This window comes from Ictalurus punctatus, chromosome 12, assembly GCF_001660625.3.
Source record: "Ictalurus punctatus breed USDA103 chromosome 12, Coco_2.0, whole genome shotgun sequence".
Lineage (NCBI taxonomy): Eukaryota > Metazoa > Chordata > Actinopteri > Siluriformes > Ictaluridae > Ictalurus > Ictalurus punctatus.
Genome location: NC_030427.2, coordinates 8,472,896 through 8,491,873, shown reverse-complemented (window position 1 = coordinate 8,491,873; position 18,978 = coordinate 8,472,896). Strand labels below are relative to the sequence as shown.

General features: G+C 40.8%; 1 protein-coding gene across 4 annotated transcripts in view; it reads right to left on the bottom strand.

The window, feature by feature from the left end:
- Positions 1–12,659: 12,659 nt before the first annotated feature.
- The window catches only part of inpp4ab (inositol polyphosphate-4-phosphatase type I Ab), a 79,253-nt gene continuing 72,934 nt past the window's right edge, over positions 12,660–18,978 (bottom strand). For all 4 annotated transcript variants that reach the window (XM_053684105.1, XM_053684106.1, XM_053684107.1 and 1 more), the window contains one exon: positions 12,660–16,408. In XM_053684105.1, the coding sequence (XP_053540080.1) occupies positions 16,276–16,408 (133 nt within the window). In that variant the 3' untranslated portion in view covers positions 12,660–16,275. The remainder of the gene's footprint in view (positions 16,409–18,978) is intronic.

The following is an 18,978-nucleotide window of genomic DNA, read 5'->3' as shown; positions in this document are numbered from 1 at the left end:
AATACATGAATTCATTGATATACTTGGGATATACTGTATTCACAAATGCTGACCCTGGACCATCATAATCATCTCAATATGTTGTACATTTGCTGATGTTCATCCAGGACCATCATTGCTATGTTGATGTTGATGTAATGTTGATCCAGGACCGTTGTCACTATTCCGAATTAGCATGATAAACAAAGTTTCCAAAATACCATTATCAAATAATTTCAGATGCACTCGGCTGGATTTTGGAGCTCGCGTCACGACTCCTCCTTCCGATGGAAAGCAAAAAAAAAAAACAACCCCCCCGCCACACACACACACACACACACACACACACACACACACACACACAAAATAATTCCTGTCTGACACTGAGGAGCCAGACGGGTGTGCTAAAAACTGAGACCAGCATATAAAGAGCTGCTTGAATTGATTACTAAGGCTGGATGAGCTTTTTTCTCCCCAGTGAAAGTAAATCCCTCAAACTACAGAAAACTCCCCTTTTTTCCAGAAGTACATGAGAAACTATCAGGCTTCTGGGGGAAAATGATGCATAAGTCGTATTTATAACCCCACAATGTCGGATTTTTGTCGTAAATTAGGTGGGCTGGCTTTCCCATCCAAGCCATGTAAGGCACCGTGGCATAGGTGGGCAAGGCCTATGCTGTAGTGGGTCACTGCAGACAATGACAGTGTTGCAGGCCTACCAAGCAGACCTACTGAGTGAGCATTCAGCCAGTTCCTTCCCTGTTGTGTCGAGTTCACCCGGGCATCCACGAGTGGAGACCGGGCCAGCGTAGTGCGAGGGAGACACAGAAGGCAAGTACAGCAGCCCGCCAACCCCCCGCAGACAGCCAGGGGAACCAGGCGGCCTCAGTCCCTGCTACTAGGCCTGATCTGAGAATGGTCATAAAGGCCAAGTAGACAAAGAGGAGCGGTCCTGAGGGGCTGTGGAGGGATGTATCATGGGGCATGAGGTTGTTAGGGCAGTTAGCCCCCATTGCTACTGTAGGGCCTCCCCTAGATAAGGCTGTCACAAGTTTTCAGTGTTCTCTGGTCAGCGAGCTGTCACAGGGCAACAAAAAATTGATGCTTTCCCTCCAATAGAATGTGGAATAGTTAACGTCACTAAAAGACCGTCTGGCAGCATGGAAACTACTGCCAAATTTGTCTCCATGGGTACTGTCTACTGCAGAAATGGGTTACAGGGTCCAGTTCAGAGCTTGACCCCCCCGGTTCAGAGGTGTGCTCACCACAGTAGTCAGCACAGACCAGAGCCTGACGTTAGCACAAGAAGTAAGATCCCTCTTGGACAAAGGGGCCATAGAACATGTACCTCGTTCCCTGAAGGAGGGAGCTTTTTACAGCCGTTATTTCCTGGTCCGCAAAAAAAAAAATAGAGGCATATGCAACCGATTTTAGATCTGTGTCATCTGAACTGTACTCTTCGAACATACAGGTTCAAGATGCTGACACCCAAACTTATCGTTCCACAGATTCAGTTTGAGGACTGGTTTGTGATGATAGATCTAAAAGGTGCATATTTCCATTTAGAAATATCACCCAGTCACAGGAAGTTCCTGGGGTTTGGGTTGGAGGGGAAACATACCAAGATCAGGTTCTTCCCTTGGGCTAGCTTTATCCCCTCGCACCTTCACAAAGTGCATGGATGTCATTCTGGATCCATTGTGACTCCAGGGCATCCATGTACTAAACTACCTGGACGACTGGCTAATTCTAGCACGATTTAGGGAACAGGCGCTTCAACATCGAGATGTTGTTCTCGCCCACATGAAGAGCTTGGGGCTCAGGTTGAACCTCAGAAAAGTATGCTTTCTCCAGTGCAGTGGACAACTTTTCTCGGGGTTATAAGGATTCTATTACAATGAGGGCATTTCTATCCCCAACATGCGTAGGGTCAATCCTATCAACATTGAGCAAGATAAAGCTGGATCTTGTCATCCCCTCCAGTCTCTATGGGAGACTATTGCAGCTTATGGCAGCAGCAGCCAACATCATACCATTGGGCCTATTGCACAGGAGACTGTTTCAGTGGTGGCTGAGAAGTTGGGGGTATCGTCCGAGGACGAAAACTCTGAGAGTAATTAGTGTCACACTCTAGGGGTGTCTCCTTAGCGCAAGACGGTAATGACAGACACCTCCCTCACGGGCTGGCGCGTGGTCTTAGACAGCTGTTCAGCTCATGGTCTCTGGAGCAGCCCTCATCTGGAGTGGCAAATAAATTGCCTAGAAATGAGGTCCATATTTCTAGCACTGAAATTCCTTTGTCCTCAACTGAGAGGTCACCATGTGTTTACAGACAACACGGCGGTGGTCTCATATATTGACCACCATGGAGGATCCAGGCTGTTCAGGCAGGCGCAACTGATTGTTCTCTGGGCAGAGGGAAAGTTTTGTCAGTGAGTGCAGTGTCCGGGGAACTGGAATGTTGGGGCAGACATCCTGCTGAGGCAGGGGCTGAGGCCCAGGGATGGGTGGCTCCATCCACAAGTGGTGGAGTCTGTATGGCGGAGGTTTGGCCAAGTGAGAGTGGATGCGTTGCCCCCAAGGAGACAACACACTGCCTGCTGTGGTTCGCCCTCCCTCCTCTCGCACAATCAGGGCTGGAAGCCATGGTGCACATGTGGCCGAGGTCACATCTGTACACCTTTCCCCTGATCGCTCTGCTCCCACAAGTTCTAGCGAGAGTTTGCCAAGACTGTCTAGGTCTGCTGCTAGTAGCACCTTATTGGCCAGTTTGAATATAGTTCTCAGAGATAATATACCTGCTAGATGGCACTCCTTGGGAGATTCCCATCCGCAGGGATCTACTGTCTCAAGCCTGAGGGCTGATTTAGCCAGGCTGGAACTATGGAAACTGTGGGTCTGGCCAATAAGGGGCACCAGCTCATAGATTCTGGTCTCACAACTGAGGTTGTAGAGACCATGTTGAATGCTAGAGCACCATCCATGAGGAAATTGTATGTGCTCAAGTGGTGGCTTTTTGTCTTGTGGTGTGAGGAACGCCAGCTAGACCCAGTGAACTGCGCAATAGCTACAGTCCTGGAGTTCTTACAAGAATGTTCTCAGCGGGTGGGCTCCTTCTACAATCAGGCTTTACGTAGCCACCATTTCGGTCAGCCACGCCCCTTTTGATGGAGCCTCTGTGGGGCAACATCCTCTAACATCGAGGTTTATGCGTGGACTCAGGCAGCTGAGACCCATCTGCCGGCTGCAGATACCTTCCTGGGACCTTTCGGTGGTCCTGGAAGGACTGTCACGGGCCCCATTTGAGCCCTTAGAGTCAGCTTCTGAGAAGCTTCTGACTTAAAAGGTAGCTCTTCTGCTGCCCTGACATCTCTCAAGCGAGTAGGAGATCTAAAAGCTCTCTCTGTTGCCCCTTCCTGCCTTGACTATACTACTGGGTTAGCCAAGGCCTTCCTGTATCCCAGGCTGGATTATATTCCTAAAGTGCCTACATCTACATCACGCCCAGCCTGTGGTGTTGCAGGCTTTCTGTCCTCCTCCGTTCCTCACACCGGAATAAGAGAGAATGCACCTGCTGGGTCCAGTAAGGGCTCTCTGTACTTACGTCCACTGCTCTGGCCAATGGTGTAAGTCGGAGCAGCTGCTGGTCTGCTTTGGCGGCAACAGTAGAGGTGATGCTGTGTCAAAGCAGCGCATCTCTAATTGGATAGTGGAAGCAATCTCTATCGCTTATGAGGCGCACAGTCTTGCTATGCCTCTGGGCAGAAGGGCTCATTCTACTAGGAGGGTGGCCTCCTCGAAGGATTTGTCCAAAGGGGTATCCTTACAGGATGTGTGTGCTGCTGCAGGGTGGTCTACACCACACACATTCATTCGATAATACAGCCTGGACATTCATCCCACCCCGGGCTCAAGTGTCTTGCATTGACCCTCAGGCTTGGGTCTTTTTGAACAGACGGTAACCTCGGTATGACGGAGTGGGTATTCTCGTTGTAATAGTGTTATGCTAAACGCAATGTCGAGCTGCGTCTGGGTTACGCATGTAACTCTGATCCCTGAGAAGGGAATGAGACATTGCATAGCTTTGTCATACCAGGGCAGGCCTGTGAATTGTGTCTTCGCTTCAGATAATAGAGGCTGATGGCGCAATTCACGCGACGCACTTAATTGCCACGTCACCTGATCACGGCAGGCCTATAAATAGGCATGATTTTACACAAGCTTCAGATGCTGGTCGCGCGCAAGGACGATCCCATTGTGTTATGCTAAACGCAACATCTCGTTCCCTTCTCAGGGAACAGGGTTACATGCGCAACCCAGACGATTTGTGTACAAAACACAAACACTGCAAGGGGTTATCAAGCTAATTAAACTCAGGCATTAGCTAATTAGCACAAACCTGTTCTATGTAATTGTCTACTAGCTACAGCAGTTCAACACTGTATTACATTATGCCATGTGATTGTTGAATTTCAGGAATTTTTAATTTTATCAAAACGTATAAATAATACATTTTGGGTTATAAAAAGAAATGCACAAAATAACTTACCTCTTGTTGGTCAGGTAAAAAGGGAGGGAAAGACCAAATGGTTTTGAAGCAGCGTTGTTTGTTACACACTGATGACATCAGAGGGCTGTGATTGGTCGATGGAAATGTTGATCCAGGATCAACAAAGGATGTTGATCCAGGAACATGTTTTTCTTGGCAAAATCACCTCAACCTCTATTTACTGTACACACCCTATGTAAATGAATGATTTGCTTTAGACATTTTTGGCAAAGTTAAATCAGTTTTTTCTGGTTTTGAGGAAAACAATTCTTCCAAACGTAAATGCCATACTTGAAACTCTCAAGCTTTTACCTGCTTACTTGTAAGTGAAATAACGAATGGGAAAAAAAAACAGCTAATAAACTATTTAGCTAATAGCTTCACTAATGAAAATACTCTCCCACTATTTTCTGGGGCAAAAAAGGGCAGAGTGTCATGTAATCAGAGAAGGAACTCTGAACTACAGTTCCCAGCAGCCACTGCATCACAGTCCCATGACCACCTGCACCTGAATCATGTTCCTGTTAATCAAGCATCGTGTATATAGTCACAGTTTGCACTGCACTTTTGGGCTCATGTTTGTCTTTCTTTGGTGTAGTTCTTGATACTGTGTGTACATTTCTGGTTTATGTTTAGTTTTGCGATAGTGTTTTACTTCAAGGCCATAGTGTATTTTGTATTTGGTTTTGTTCTTTATTAAACTGGAAAATTGTGCACTTGCATCTGTCTCAACTTCCATTATGTGACAGAACGTGAGACCATGAACTTGGATGCAGCAGAATTTTTCAGGGTCCAAGAGGCCCTGTACGAGAGGGAGAAGCCGAAGTGGGAGAAACAGGGAAACGTCTCCCTCATAGAAGCCAATCGGGAATGGCTCGACGTGATGTATTCTGTCAAGGGGTATGCAAAATGGGAGCCTTCCAAACAGGCTTGAACCATCTCCCAGGTAGGGAGGACCTGTGGATCTCTTCCAGCATGCCAAGTCGACGGAGAACGTCATTCAGCCTCCATGCTCGTCTGAGACGGACAACCAAGTTATGCTCATGCCAGAGTCTGCTGATGGTTCTTGTTGCTGTGTTTACGTTTCTGGTTTATGCTTAGTTTTGCCATAGTGTTTTGCTTCAAGGTCATAGTGTCTTTTTGTATTTGGTTTTGTTCTTTATTAAACTGGAAAATTCTGCACTAGCATCCATCTCAACTTCCATTACGTGACACGGAGATTCTGTTTGCCACAAAGTGTTTAAAATTTTTAAGTTGCGTGTTGTTTCAGTCCTTATTTGCTTGATGCTTTTCATTCAATACTAAATCTCATGCACATTTTTTATTTGCTTGTCCAAAAATTGTATTTAATCAATGAATAAAAGGTTAACAAAAAAGTAAAGAATGAAGCAACATGCAAGTTACTACAGAACAGCTTCTCCTTTAATTTTTCTAAAATAATGTAGTCCATGGATATGCCAATGTTGTTCCATTCAGTTGTAATGGGCTCCCACAGATGATAGACATGCTATCAAAAAGATGTGTGAGGTGTATTAACATGAACTGGGTCATAACTTTGAATGAAACACTTTTGTAGCAAAAATTGTTGTTGTTTTTTTTGTTTTTTTTGCCTCAGCATGAGTATCAATGGGTAGCTAGGTTGACACGTAGACACAAACTTTTGCAGGTGTCGCTTTGTGCATGTCAATTAACTTTCAACATGAAGTTGATCATTTAAGATTTTGGGTAAGAACATTTGACATCAAACATTCTTTATTCCTGAGAACTGAACACACATACAACGATCAGCCATAACATTAAAACCACTGAGAGGTGAAGTGAATAACATTGATTTTCTCATTGCAATGGCACTTGTCAAGTGGAGGGATATATTAGGCAGCAAGTGAACATTCAGTAAGTTGATGTGTTGGAAGCCAGAAAAATGGGCAAGCGTAAGTATGTGTGTGACTTTGACAAGGGAAAATTGTGATGGCTAAATGACTGGGTCAGGGCATCTCCAAAATTACCGGTCTTGTGGGGTGTTCCTGGTATGTGGTAGTTAATTCCTACCAAAACTCTTTCAAGGAAAAAATGATGAGTGAACCAGAGACAGGTTTATGGGTGCCCAAGGCTTATTGATGTGCATGTGGAGTGAAGGCTAGACCATCTGGTCTGAGCCCACAGAAGAGCTACTGTAGCACAAACTGCTGAAAGAATTAATGCTGGCTATGATAGAAAGATGTCAGAACACAGTGCATCGCAGCTTGCTGCTTAGGGGGCTGTGTAGCCACAGACCGGACAGAGTGCCCATGCTGACCCCTGTCCACTGCTGAAAGAGCCTACAATTGATGTGAGCATCAATACTGGACCATGGAGCAATGGAAGAAAGTGGCTTGGTCTGATGAATCACATTTTCTTTTACATCATGTGGATGGCTGGGTGCGTGTGTGTTACTTTCCTGGGGAAGAGGTGGCACCAGGATGCACTATGGGAAGAAAGCAAGCCAGCGGAGGCAGTGTGATGCTCTGGGCAGTGTCCTGCTGGGAAACATTGGGTCCTGGCATTCATGTGGATGTTACTTTCCACGTTCCACATATGTAAACATCGTTGCAGACCAAGCACACCCCTTCATGGCAACAGTGTTTCCAAATGACAGGATAATGTGCCATATCACGCTGCAAAAATTGTTCAGGAATGGTTTGAGGAACATGACAAAGAGTTCAAGGTGTTGACTTGAACTCTGATCTCAATCTGATTGAGCATCCATGGAGGATCCATGGAGACCCCACCTCGCAATTTACAGGACTTAAAGGATCTGCTGCTAACATCTTGGTGCCAGAGACCACAGCACACCTTCAGAGGTCCCGTGGAGTCCATGCCTTGATGGGTCAGAGTTGTTTTAGTGGCACAAGGGGGACCTACACAATATTAGGCAGGTGGTTTTAATGTTATGGGTGATGGGTGTAGATTCCCATGTCAGAATGCGATACAGCCTAATGAAGTCTGCTGATCATTCATATCCCCTCATCTCTGCTTTTTTACAAATACACTGAATTTTAAGTAATCAAGAACTGAAAATGCACTCTCAGTGGCTGCCCTTGCCAAACCCAATACAGTAATGCAATAGCCTTTAAGATGGTGATGGGGATACCTGCAGGATAAACCAGCAAGGATTTTGGAGGGATTATTCAATTCAATTTTATTTTATTTGTATAGTGCTTTTTACAATGGTCATGGTCTCAAAACAGCTTTACAGAAATATATAAACACTGGATACAGATTTTAAATGTGTGAATTTATCCCAATTGAGCGAGCTGGTGGCGACAGTGGCGAGGAAAAACTCCCTAAGATGTTAAGAGGAAGAACCCTTGAGAGGAACCAGACTCAGAAGGGAACCCGTCCTCATCTGGGTAACAACTGATAGTGTAAAAGTAAAGGAAAGTTCATTATGGTTTTATATGAAGTCTGTTTGTTGAACTAGTCCACTGTTCAAGGGAGACCCGAGTGCAAAACTGGATGTGGTGATTGCAGTCCCAGGGCCAAAGTAGCAACCATAATCCCAGCAACCACAGTGAGAATGTCCATGTGGAATTGGAGTAGATGAGCGCTCCATCCAGAGGCAGCGCATCCGAAGGCATCAGGCAGGTCTGGACAGCATGAAGGATCTGGATAATTAGAATATCCATAAAATCATGTTTGGCTCGACAGAAGGAGAGAGGGAGAGGGAGGTAAGAGAGGGAGAGATTGTTAAGTAAGACTGTGAAAGGCAAACAGCTTTATTAAAAGGTAAACCGCTCTTGAAATGTTTCATGTAGTTGATGAAGTTTCAAATGCAGCACAATGCAGACCTCTACTGGCACTCACAGGTACAGACATTAACACAGAACTACTTGCAGTTCAGGACTAGCAAATCCTCACATAACACATCGATATTTAAAAATTTTTTTTTTTTTTTAAAGAAAGCTTTATGATTCTCATTTTCTGTTTAATTTACCATTCTTTTAATCCTGTAAAAGGCATTTGCTGCATATTTATGTGCACTACTTTATTTGTTTTAAGCATTAAGGTAATATGCAAATAATTTAAGTTCATTTGCGCTGTATCTTATGATTGCTGGCACACTAATATGAGCACTATAGCAGTAGGGTCAAGTGAGGGAGCTAAAAAAGACTAAATGCATAATCATTTTGATCCTTAAAAATAAGAACAGCTTAAACGAATCCTAGCTGTAAAATTGTATGTTGTGTTTAAAGATTTTGCACCCCAATTTATTTGCACCCTCTCTCGCAGTACACTGGCATTCCATTCCACCGGCGGACTGGAAATCGACATATTGGACATTTTCAATCAGCATAAACAAATGTTTATTTTATTGTCAAAAGTCTGTTGGGTTTCTGTGTGTAGAGTATCGTGAGTCTGAGTTTAGCTGCTGGTAATAACATTAGTACAGACATAAAACAGACAGCACAACTAAAGCTTTTTTTTGATAGTAAAACACTGTATACAACTGCTACAATAAAATGACAACATTTAAACCGTGTAGGCTAGGTAAAAAAAAAATATACTAATGAAAACCGGCAAATATGAGCCATTAACCATAACAGAATAAATTCAACGGTGAACACGGGCACCCCCAAAAGAGGCAGAGGTTATAATTATTAAAGAATCACACTGTAAATAATCCTTTTATAGTTACGTTCAATGTTGTGGAACGTCTGCAAAACAAGTTCCTTTTATTACTTATTTTATAATAGCCATTTATTATAATAAAGAAATAAATAAACACAACTTGTCATGTTGGAGAGAAATTGCGATACCTCCATCTCTTATAAAGTGTCGGCACTAGAGACTCCGTCCAGAAATGTTCAAATAAACGTCGTGTCCTTAGAGAAAACCTCACTGCGTTCAGCAACTGCAGACCCCTGTTTTTATTCATTTATGTGGAGCACTGCAACCAAGTCCTCATTTAAGTTGTTACAGTAGTGTTACAGTAGTGTTACAGTAGTGTTTGTCTTTGTATACCTTCTTGTGCATTGGAGTCTTCGCTAAGTCGCATTGTGCCTCTGTGTCATTAAGTCCAAGCCTTGTTTTCTCACGTAGTGCTCACTCTTGTTTTGACTCTTGCCTGTGTTTTGGATGTGATTGTACATTATCCTTGTTTATTTCTGCCTGCCTGTGTTTTGCTGCCATGGATGTTGAATATGAATCTTAAACTAGCCAAAAGAAACCGCACTGATTTTGCGCATTCACATCCTGCTTTAATAGCACTTATGACATGAATATAAACCTTCAATTTGGAAATTGTGTCACAGCTGCTATTATAAAAAAAAAATTAATCGATACGTGCTGACCAATTAGAAGTGAGAATTGTAGTCCTGTGGTATAAATGTTTGTAAAAAGTTTGTATAAATATACATTGCAATTAAACATCAGAAATTTGCACACCAATATTCTGCACATACAGTCCTATTTTTTTTGTGTATATCTCTTGTTACAGAAATCAAAACAAAATCTATGATAAAACAAAGGCAACCTGAGTAAACCCAAAACTGTTATGTTATTTATTAAAGCAAAAAATGTTATCCAACTGGGCCTGTGTGAAAATGTATTTGCCCCTGTAGTTACTAATTCCGCAAATCTATGAAACTGCATAATGGGGTTCAACTGGACTAGATGCAACCAGGTCTGATTACTGCCAGCCCTGTTCAATCTAATCAACACTTAAATAGAACTTTTTCAACAGCATGAAGTTGGTTAAAAGGTCTTACCCAGTAACACACTATGAGGAAGAAGGTGATTGAAATACATCAGTCTGAGAAGGGCTACAAAGCCATTTCAAAAGGCTCTGGGACTCTAAAGAACCACAGTGAGAGCCGTTATCTTCAAATGGAAAAACCCGGCACAGTAATGAACCTTCCCAGAAGTGACAGACCTTCCAATATTCCACCAAGAGCACAGCAATGACTCGCGAGCAAGTCACAAAAGACCTAAGGACAACATCAAAGGGATCTACAGGTCTCTCTTGCATCAATAAAGGTCACTGTTCATGACTCCAGTATCAGAAAGACACTGGGAAAAAATGGCATCAATGGAACTGTGGTGAGGTGAAAACCACTGCAAACCAGAAGAACATTAAGGCTCATCTGAATTTTGCCAGAACACACCCTGATGATCCTCAAACCTTTTGGGAGAATGTTTGGTGGACTGATGAGTCGAAAGTGGAACTGTTACAACCAAATACAGAATTCCACAAAAAGAATCTCATACCTACAGTTAAGCATGGTGGTGGAAATGTGATGGTGTAGGGATGCTTTGTTGCTTCAGGGCACAGGACCTTAAATGGACTGTTCATGCTCAAAACCATCCAGTGTGGCTGAATTAAAGCAGTTCTGCAAAGAAGAGTGGTCCAGAATTCCACCACAATGCTGTGAGAGACAGATCTCCAGTTATCAGAAGTGTCTTGTTGCAGTTCTTGCTTGTAAAGGTGACAGATTACAAGTTAAATGAGGCAGATTTTAAGTTTAAGGGGGCAATTAGTTTTTTTTTTTTTTCATGGGTGATAAGTGTTGAATAACTTTTTTTGTTCAAATAAAAAAATAAAAAGTGTATTGTCTGTTTACTCAGGTTGCCTTTGTTTTATGGTGTTTTTGTTTGAAAATCTAAAACTATTTGTTATGAATTGCATCGACTCTCGACAATAATAATAATAATAATAATCGATTATGAAAATCGTTGTCAACGAATCTCATCATGGATTAGTTGGTCTGCGCGCGGCGCGGGGGAGATTTACTCATTACGTTACTTCTGTTCAGAAAACACGCTTCGGAGAGTAAATACTAAAGTTGGGTCCCAAATGACGTACTGTACACGTACACTATGCACTACTGTCTAATGTGTGGATTTTAGAAAGGCAATATCATCTCAAATATAACACTAGCATTTTTTTTTTACTAACCGGAGGTATAATCCACTTCCTAGTGGACGGCGCATGACGTCACACGGACGCAATGCGATGCCGCTAGCTTTAGCCTAATACCCAGTCCCCGACTTTCTTCAGTTCACTGTTTCTCTCGATGGTTAGTTGCTTAAAATGTTTAAGTTTATTGTCATTATATGCTGTATTTGCGCGCTTCCAGTGCTTAAATTCTGTCGTTTATTATAACGGAAGTGATGTATTAGTAACAAGGCCGCGTTGCTAATCACGCGCGGTGTAGACGCGCAATAGGAGCGCGAGTAAGATCTGTAATGCCTAATTAAAACACTATGATCAAAAGTAAACACAAGGAAAATAATATTCCTAAAGCCAGTGAGTAACAGAAACCACAAGGTGCAGTGAAAGCGAGTTTTTATTATTAATATAATTGTATTGTATGAAAGAGGACTGTAAAAGTCATGCAACAAAAACAAGTTGAATGTGCTTGGAGGAAAAGAAAAATTAAGTTCTTTCATACAATACCTCAACAGTCAATAGGACAATAGGACTGTAGTTTAATTCGGTGCATTTTGTGCATCCATAAATATATATATATATATATATATATATATCTTACTTATTTAGTTTATATTTATATTATGCATTCATTTTTTATGGATTCACAAAAAGCACCGTATTAAACTACAGCCCTAAATTAATAATATATATTCTGGTGTGTGTGTGTGTGTGTGTGTGTGTGTGTGTGTGTGTGTATTTGGGTTCTTTTCTGTTTGGGAAAAACAGTTGTGTAAAGTTTTAGTCTGATTTTATATTTGTAACACTCAGTTTGTGGATTTTATTTTAAACAAACAAACAAACAAGAGGTCCCCATCCGATTAATCAAAAAAATAATCGGCCAACGAACCAATTATGAAAATAATTGTTAGTTGCAGCCCTTATATATATATATATATATGTGTGTGTGTGTGTGTGTGTGTGTGTGTGTGTGTATATATATATATATATATATATATATATATATATATATATATATATATATATAAAATACCAATTCATGTTTTTTTTTGTTTCTGACTGCAACAGAATCACTATTGTTTTATATCAGCAAGAGATTCTCAGAAAAAAACACAATGTTGCGACACAACCTCATACAGTGCTTTTTATCCAGCTTTCCTTTTAACACACACACACACACACAGGAAGTAAAAATGAGCTAGATTATGGCAGATAATTTTCTTTTAATGGCATCATATATTGATGACAGCTTATTGTACAGCAGAACTCATGTAGACATCTTAGTCAGCTTAATAAAAGATGCAATTGAGTAAGACAGGAATAAATACAAATCAAGTTCAAATATCTGGGAACGTAATATTTTAAAAATACATTAGGGTTTATAGACTATAGTCATTCAAACCCATCAACGTGTGTAAAATTAAGACAAAATTAACAACGGCAATGATACAAAAATGCATGAGTAAAAATGTCTCAAGTAAATTTAAGAATAACAAATGCAACAATGCGTAACTTGCATTTCACAGTCGGGCTGACGGTTGCCAGCTGAGGTCGAACGGTAACACGGTGCTGGACAAAAATAAAAACGACAGTAGTGAATTGCGCTCTGGATAACTGCTTTGCAGATTAATATGAAGGTGAATGAGACACTTTATGATATGATATCTGAACACACGGATTGCATTCATGCATATGGCTGCAGCAAAACAAAAGAAAGAAAGAAATTCAAAATAAAAATCAGCAGAAAATGAATTCCTGGACATTACAAGGTTATGATATTTTCATGAAATGAAGGCTTTTTTTTTTCTGAGGTCTGGAGAACAGCACGATTCCTACAAATCACATTCTTACTATGTTAAACAACATAATGCACGCCAAAATATTTATAAATCCAAACACTCCCCAAACTTCTGAATATAGCTATAAATATAATAAATTTATTATATGACTATGACACATATTATAGTATATAAGTATGAGTGGATGGATGTGTGTGTGTGTGTGTGTGTGTGTGGACACCATGATCATGGTGATCATGGGGATTTGCCACTGAATCTCAAGAATTTCAAACGAAACCTCACAGGAGAGACTCGAAGTGAAGGAATAATATATTGCTACTTTAGTATCATAATTTTCTATCATGATCTCCGATTCATGATACGTAATATATTAAGACCCTTACACTCTTGAAAACTTGCTGGGGTGGTGCAATCAAGGGGACAATGTTTGCACCTTTAGTGTATACATTGCATCTGGTGCACCTTTAATGAGCTTTAAAGCTTTTAAAGATGCATTAGTGGGCGTTAAGGTCCAATTACGTACCGTGCATTATTTTCAAGGTCTATGATATTCGCATTTGCAGATAAAAGATACATACTAAAGGTACAAAAGATGCAACCTTGGTGGAACCACCAAATCAGCGACGATGATAAGTAGTTTGGTATCTTTATTTTTGAGAGTGTATATCAGATTCATACAGTATTAAAGTCTGACACGTGAAGGATAGAGAGTTGAGGTGGAAAAGATGTGGAGAAGCAAAAGGAATTAGCGAGTGTGTGTACTGTCTTGAGGGGTTTAGAGAAAAGTAAAGTACACTAAGAATGATTAAAGCCCTCTTTGAGGTTATGAGCTGAAACACAGAGTTCGGTCCATTACCGAGAAATGTTTTTTTCTCTTTCATTCAAATATACGGAAGTCCTAAGCGGCCATGTATCATTATTATTTTTTTTTTGTTTTTTGTTTTCTCGTGAACTCAACTTAATGTTCTTGTGATCTCCACCTAAGAAAAAAGCCGTCTTCTCACAATTTAATTTTATCAGGAGAAAATCTCACATCTTGTGAACGGAACTGGTGTCGCATGCACGTTGGTGTCTTTGCCATCGCCATCACAAAGGTAATAATTACCCGCTTTAGAGATGGACTTTATCTCTGCATTAAGAAAGGAGGACGCCCACTTCTGAAATGTCGGACACTAATCACTGACAGACATAGAGATGTTTGAGTTTGAGGGAGTCCCTGGTCAAAGTAAAAACTAATTTGTTCATCCATGGTGCTGAGGATTTGCGCTAAGCCTTCAAGAACAGTAAAAACAATGTTATGTCGAGTACACAGGAAAAATTAAGTCGTGATCACCAGAAAACAAGAAGAAGAAGAAGAAGAAGAAGAAGAACGCATGGCCGCTTAGGGCTTCCGTACAAACAAGATTACTGATGTAAGAAATTAAGGAAATGGTGTGTGAATAGATACTGAATAGATATGGACACTTTTAAATTGCACACAAGGATTACACAAGGAGCCAAAATGTTATTTGTTTGTGGTGTATCAATATAAATGAATGAATGTGTGGGGGTCTGGGGAAACCCATCAGATGGCGATGTGACTGAATTCGGGCAGCCCAAAACGACAAAACGTCAGGTTTTAAATAGAACTGGTTCTTTGTTTCTTCCTAGAACAGGCTGTGACACCTCTGATTTAAGAAAAAAAATATTTCATTAAAACAATGTGGTTTCTGCCTGCAGAGATCACTTTAGCTAAATAAAGAGCCAGTTTAATGAACATGTCTGTACTGTATAAACGATCAGTCTGCCTAAAGATGATGTTTTAATTGCTAAATCGCTAAGTAGGCTTTCCTAACACACATAATGACAAGTTACTGGTCATGTTGAAGAACGATAGATCCATCCATCCATCCATCTTCTATACCGCTCATCCTTTTCAGGGTCACGGGGAAACAGCCTATCCCAGGGAGCATCGGGCATGAGGCGGGGTATGCCCTGGACAGGGTGCCAATCCATCGCAGGGCACAATCACATACACATTCACACACCCATTCATACACTACAGACACTTTGGACATGCCAATCAACCCACTCTCAACCCCTCTTTGGAGAGGAAACCGGAGCACAGGCCACAGTGGGAATCGAACCCCAGACCCTGGAGGTGTGAGGCGAATGTGCTAACTCACTCGCCATGTGACGTCATCACAACGCCAGCGTACTCTTTGATTCATGAGAATCAATGTTTACAGTTTACAATCAAAGATTCATGTTCGTGTCGAACATGAGTACAGCTAAAAGGTCTCGTTTACCAACAAACATCACTTTGAAAGACCGTGCGAAACAATTTCGTGCAATTGTGCCAATTCAAGTAGTTTAGCGCAAAATAAAGCCCAAACATATTTTTTGAAAAATCAAGCATTTTGGCCGCAAAAAAAAAAAAAAAAAGTTTACCAAATGTTTACCAAATGCCATGAGTGACTTTTACCTCAGAAGAACAGTCTAGAGTGACTTACCTTAAAAGTAATTTTTTTTTTCTCATTTCACTATATTTCAGTTCAGGTAAGTTTTCTAAACTGTGGTTGTGGAAACTTCATTTAGTTGAAAATGTCACCACGTGAAGGGTTTCCCAGACCGCCAAGAACATATAGATCAACCCTCACAATTTTGCATCTGTGTCTATTAAGCTCTAAAGTTTGGACCCTACTGTAGTTAATATTATTAATATTAACCTATGGAAAGACACTACATCGGAATAATGTGCTTTCGGCAATGCTCTAATAATCCGGGAATAATTGTGGAATGGTTAATAATTATTCATTTCGAACTAAGAATGGCTCGTGTGCATTCATTTAAAGGTAGGATCAGAAATGTGTGACGCGCTGAGTGTGTCTCAAGAGGTTCACATACCAAGATCAGTGTGAGGTCTAGACTGACTACAGCATATTTTACATATCAGCTACACACTGATTGTTTTTCTTTCTCTGATGTACTCATCCACTTCAGATTAATCTCTTTGTTTTGCACAAGCCTGGTCCTGGTGCTCACGTCTCCACTTTTCCGAACGTCCCCTCAGGAGGGCGGTAATGCTTAGGGAAAGCCTTCAGCTGGAGAGAGTTGAAAGCATACTTGCGACATCCCACGTTCTTCACCGTGTTCTCACGACGGCAACCCTCACTGGGGAAGGGTGGGAATGGGGGTTATGAAAGGAAGTGGAAGTAAATAACAACAACAACAACAACAGCAACAACGAGAACAACAAAAGAATAAACAGAAAAAAACAACAAGGGGCCATGTTTAGAGAAGATGAGCAAAGAAAACTCAAGACAATGAAGAAGCATAGACATATGACCGCATTGGCTTTAGAACATGGCTAGGTAGTGAAAAATGGGGGGCTGGAAGAGAGCTGAGAATGGGACTGAAAAAAGCAAGCAGGACATGCCGCTGAGCCAATGCTTGTCTATGTGGATCAATAGCTAAAAGCTAAGAGTTGGATTGAGAAACAGCAGAGCTGCACTTTGGGTACATACGCATTTAAGCACAATACTAAATATTTTTGTCTAGGTTTATACCTTTTGCTTTTCGACTGCATTTGGAAAAGTAGAAAGTTCGAAACAACGACCAAAAAAAAAAAGCAATCAAAATGTGAACTGACAGCATTGAAACATATCACAAGTGTAGCCACCTACGAAAGAATTAAGACCGGCTTCATAATGTGGGTTCATACAGAAGATACGCCACTAAGACCATCACAAAACATGCCAACGAATGGTCCTGCTGATTATAATACGATTCTAATATACTCACAAGCGCAGAGATAACACGGAAGCGCAGAGCATCGACGTCGATGCTCCGTCATCAGATTCTATCGAAACACATCTCACACCATAGTGCCATAGCTCACCAATGTCCTTGAAGTTCTGAATTGTCATGTCTTACACTTCAGGAAATCTAGAGGTAGTTTAGCATATCTTATTCCTTAGCAAATTTCTTAAATATAGTATTTCTAAATATGAATGTAAACATTCTCTAAACAAGGAAGCTCAAGCTAAATGCAAGCAGTACCCAAGAGTCTATTACCAAACTAAATCCATAAAGCCTAACACTGACATTCTCACTAGAAAGCGACAAGTCTCCTGTGGTTGTGTATCAACTGCTACTGTTGTTGATTATGGGTGTGTACTGTACACCATTTAGTTCTGATAAGATATACAGTATATAGCTTCTAAAGTTAGACACGGATTAAACAATGCACTAATCGGTGTCAAAATAAGGTTGTTTTACATGTTAAATTCTAGGATTTGTACTGGCTTCATTGGTAGCAAAGCAAGCTACCTGTACGAGTTACGTACAACCATCAATCTCTGCTACTTCCTTCTTAGCTTTTAGGAGCTAAAGTTATGAGTGGGGAACTGAAAAAAAAAACGTCACATGCCATAGATTGGTCCAAGGAACCGTTTGGATTTGTCGCTTTTGCCATGTCACACCTAATTACCGTAGATTTAAAAATGTCAAATGTCACGCTGTTGCTTTGTTGCATTTACACAGAAAACGATTGGTTGTCGATCGCTTTGTCGCGTCCTAGTGTGAATGTAGGGTAATCGTTCCCTGAGCACAATACAAATTCATTATTCGTTCCAAGAAATGGTAATAAACAGAACAATACACTCAAAAAATTACTGTCTAAACCAGATAACCAAGGCAATCTAAATTCAGCTAACAGATATGGCACTGCGACTTCATGCATCATAGAAAGAAAACCACAATGTATCAAAGTTCCAAAAAAGTCTCGAATCAAAACTTATTTAATGACTTAAAACCCCAAATCATATACAGTGATGCCCTCATCCTAATCCTAAAATAATCCTAAGTGTCCAGAAGTGTATATATATATATATATATATATATATAAATAAATAAAAGAATTTCATATATCAAACTCTTCTGAGGATTTATCAGGCCTACTGACTCAGTTTGTCTCTACCTGACCCTTCTCCAAGTGTATAAATAGCCACTATGAGAAATATGCCAACCTATTTTTAAGACATGAGCTTTCCGTATGACAAATTGATATGATTCCCAAATGAGGATATTTCAGAGCAGTCAATTTCATTACTTGGGTCAGATGACAGAGTAGCCTGGTTTTGTGTTATGGAGAAATCCTGACCAGGATTCCATAACGCATCAATACTGGTAATCAGGTATGGGTCCAATACCGTGCTCATTTACTCGATACTCGAGACGCAACATCTGACATGTGAAACGCCTAGGGTATGTTATCGCGCTACTGAATAGCACATATTTCATGATTACTGATGGCAAGCGAAGCAAAGCAGACTGGAAACATTGCTTTTCAAAAATATCAAGACATCTTGTAATACGAGAAACATGACGGAACATCTTATGGCATTTAAACAGTATGTCTGTGTGTGCAGATGAGTATCAGTGAGTGTGGTCATTTAAAATGAGTGCCATGCATTGTGCGCACACTAATGTATACATGATTGCTTGGTTTTTTTGTGATTTAATGCCATGCCATGCCAGCCAGCTACCATGGCTATTCTCCAGGAACATGTGTCCTGGCTATTAACCAGGAAACATATTAAAATGTAGCAAAATATGAAGAATTTACAATTTTTTTTATTTTTTATTTATTTATTTTTTTAAGTTCATACTCAATAAAAATTCTAAAACTAAATCTGGCCTTACTTCATTAGAAATCTTTTCACATGAATCAACCAAATAAA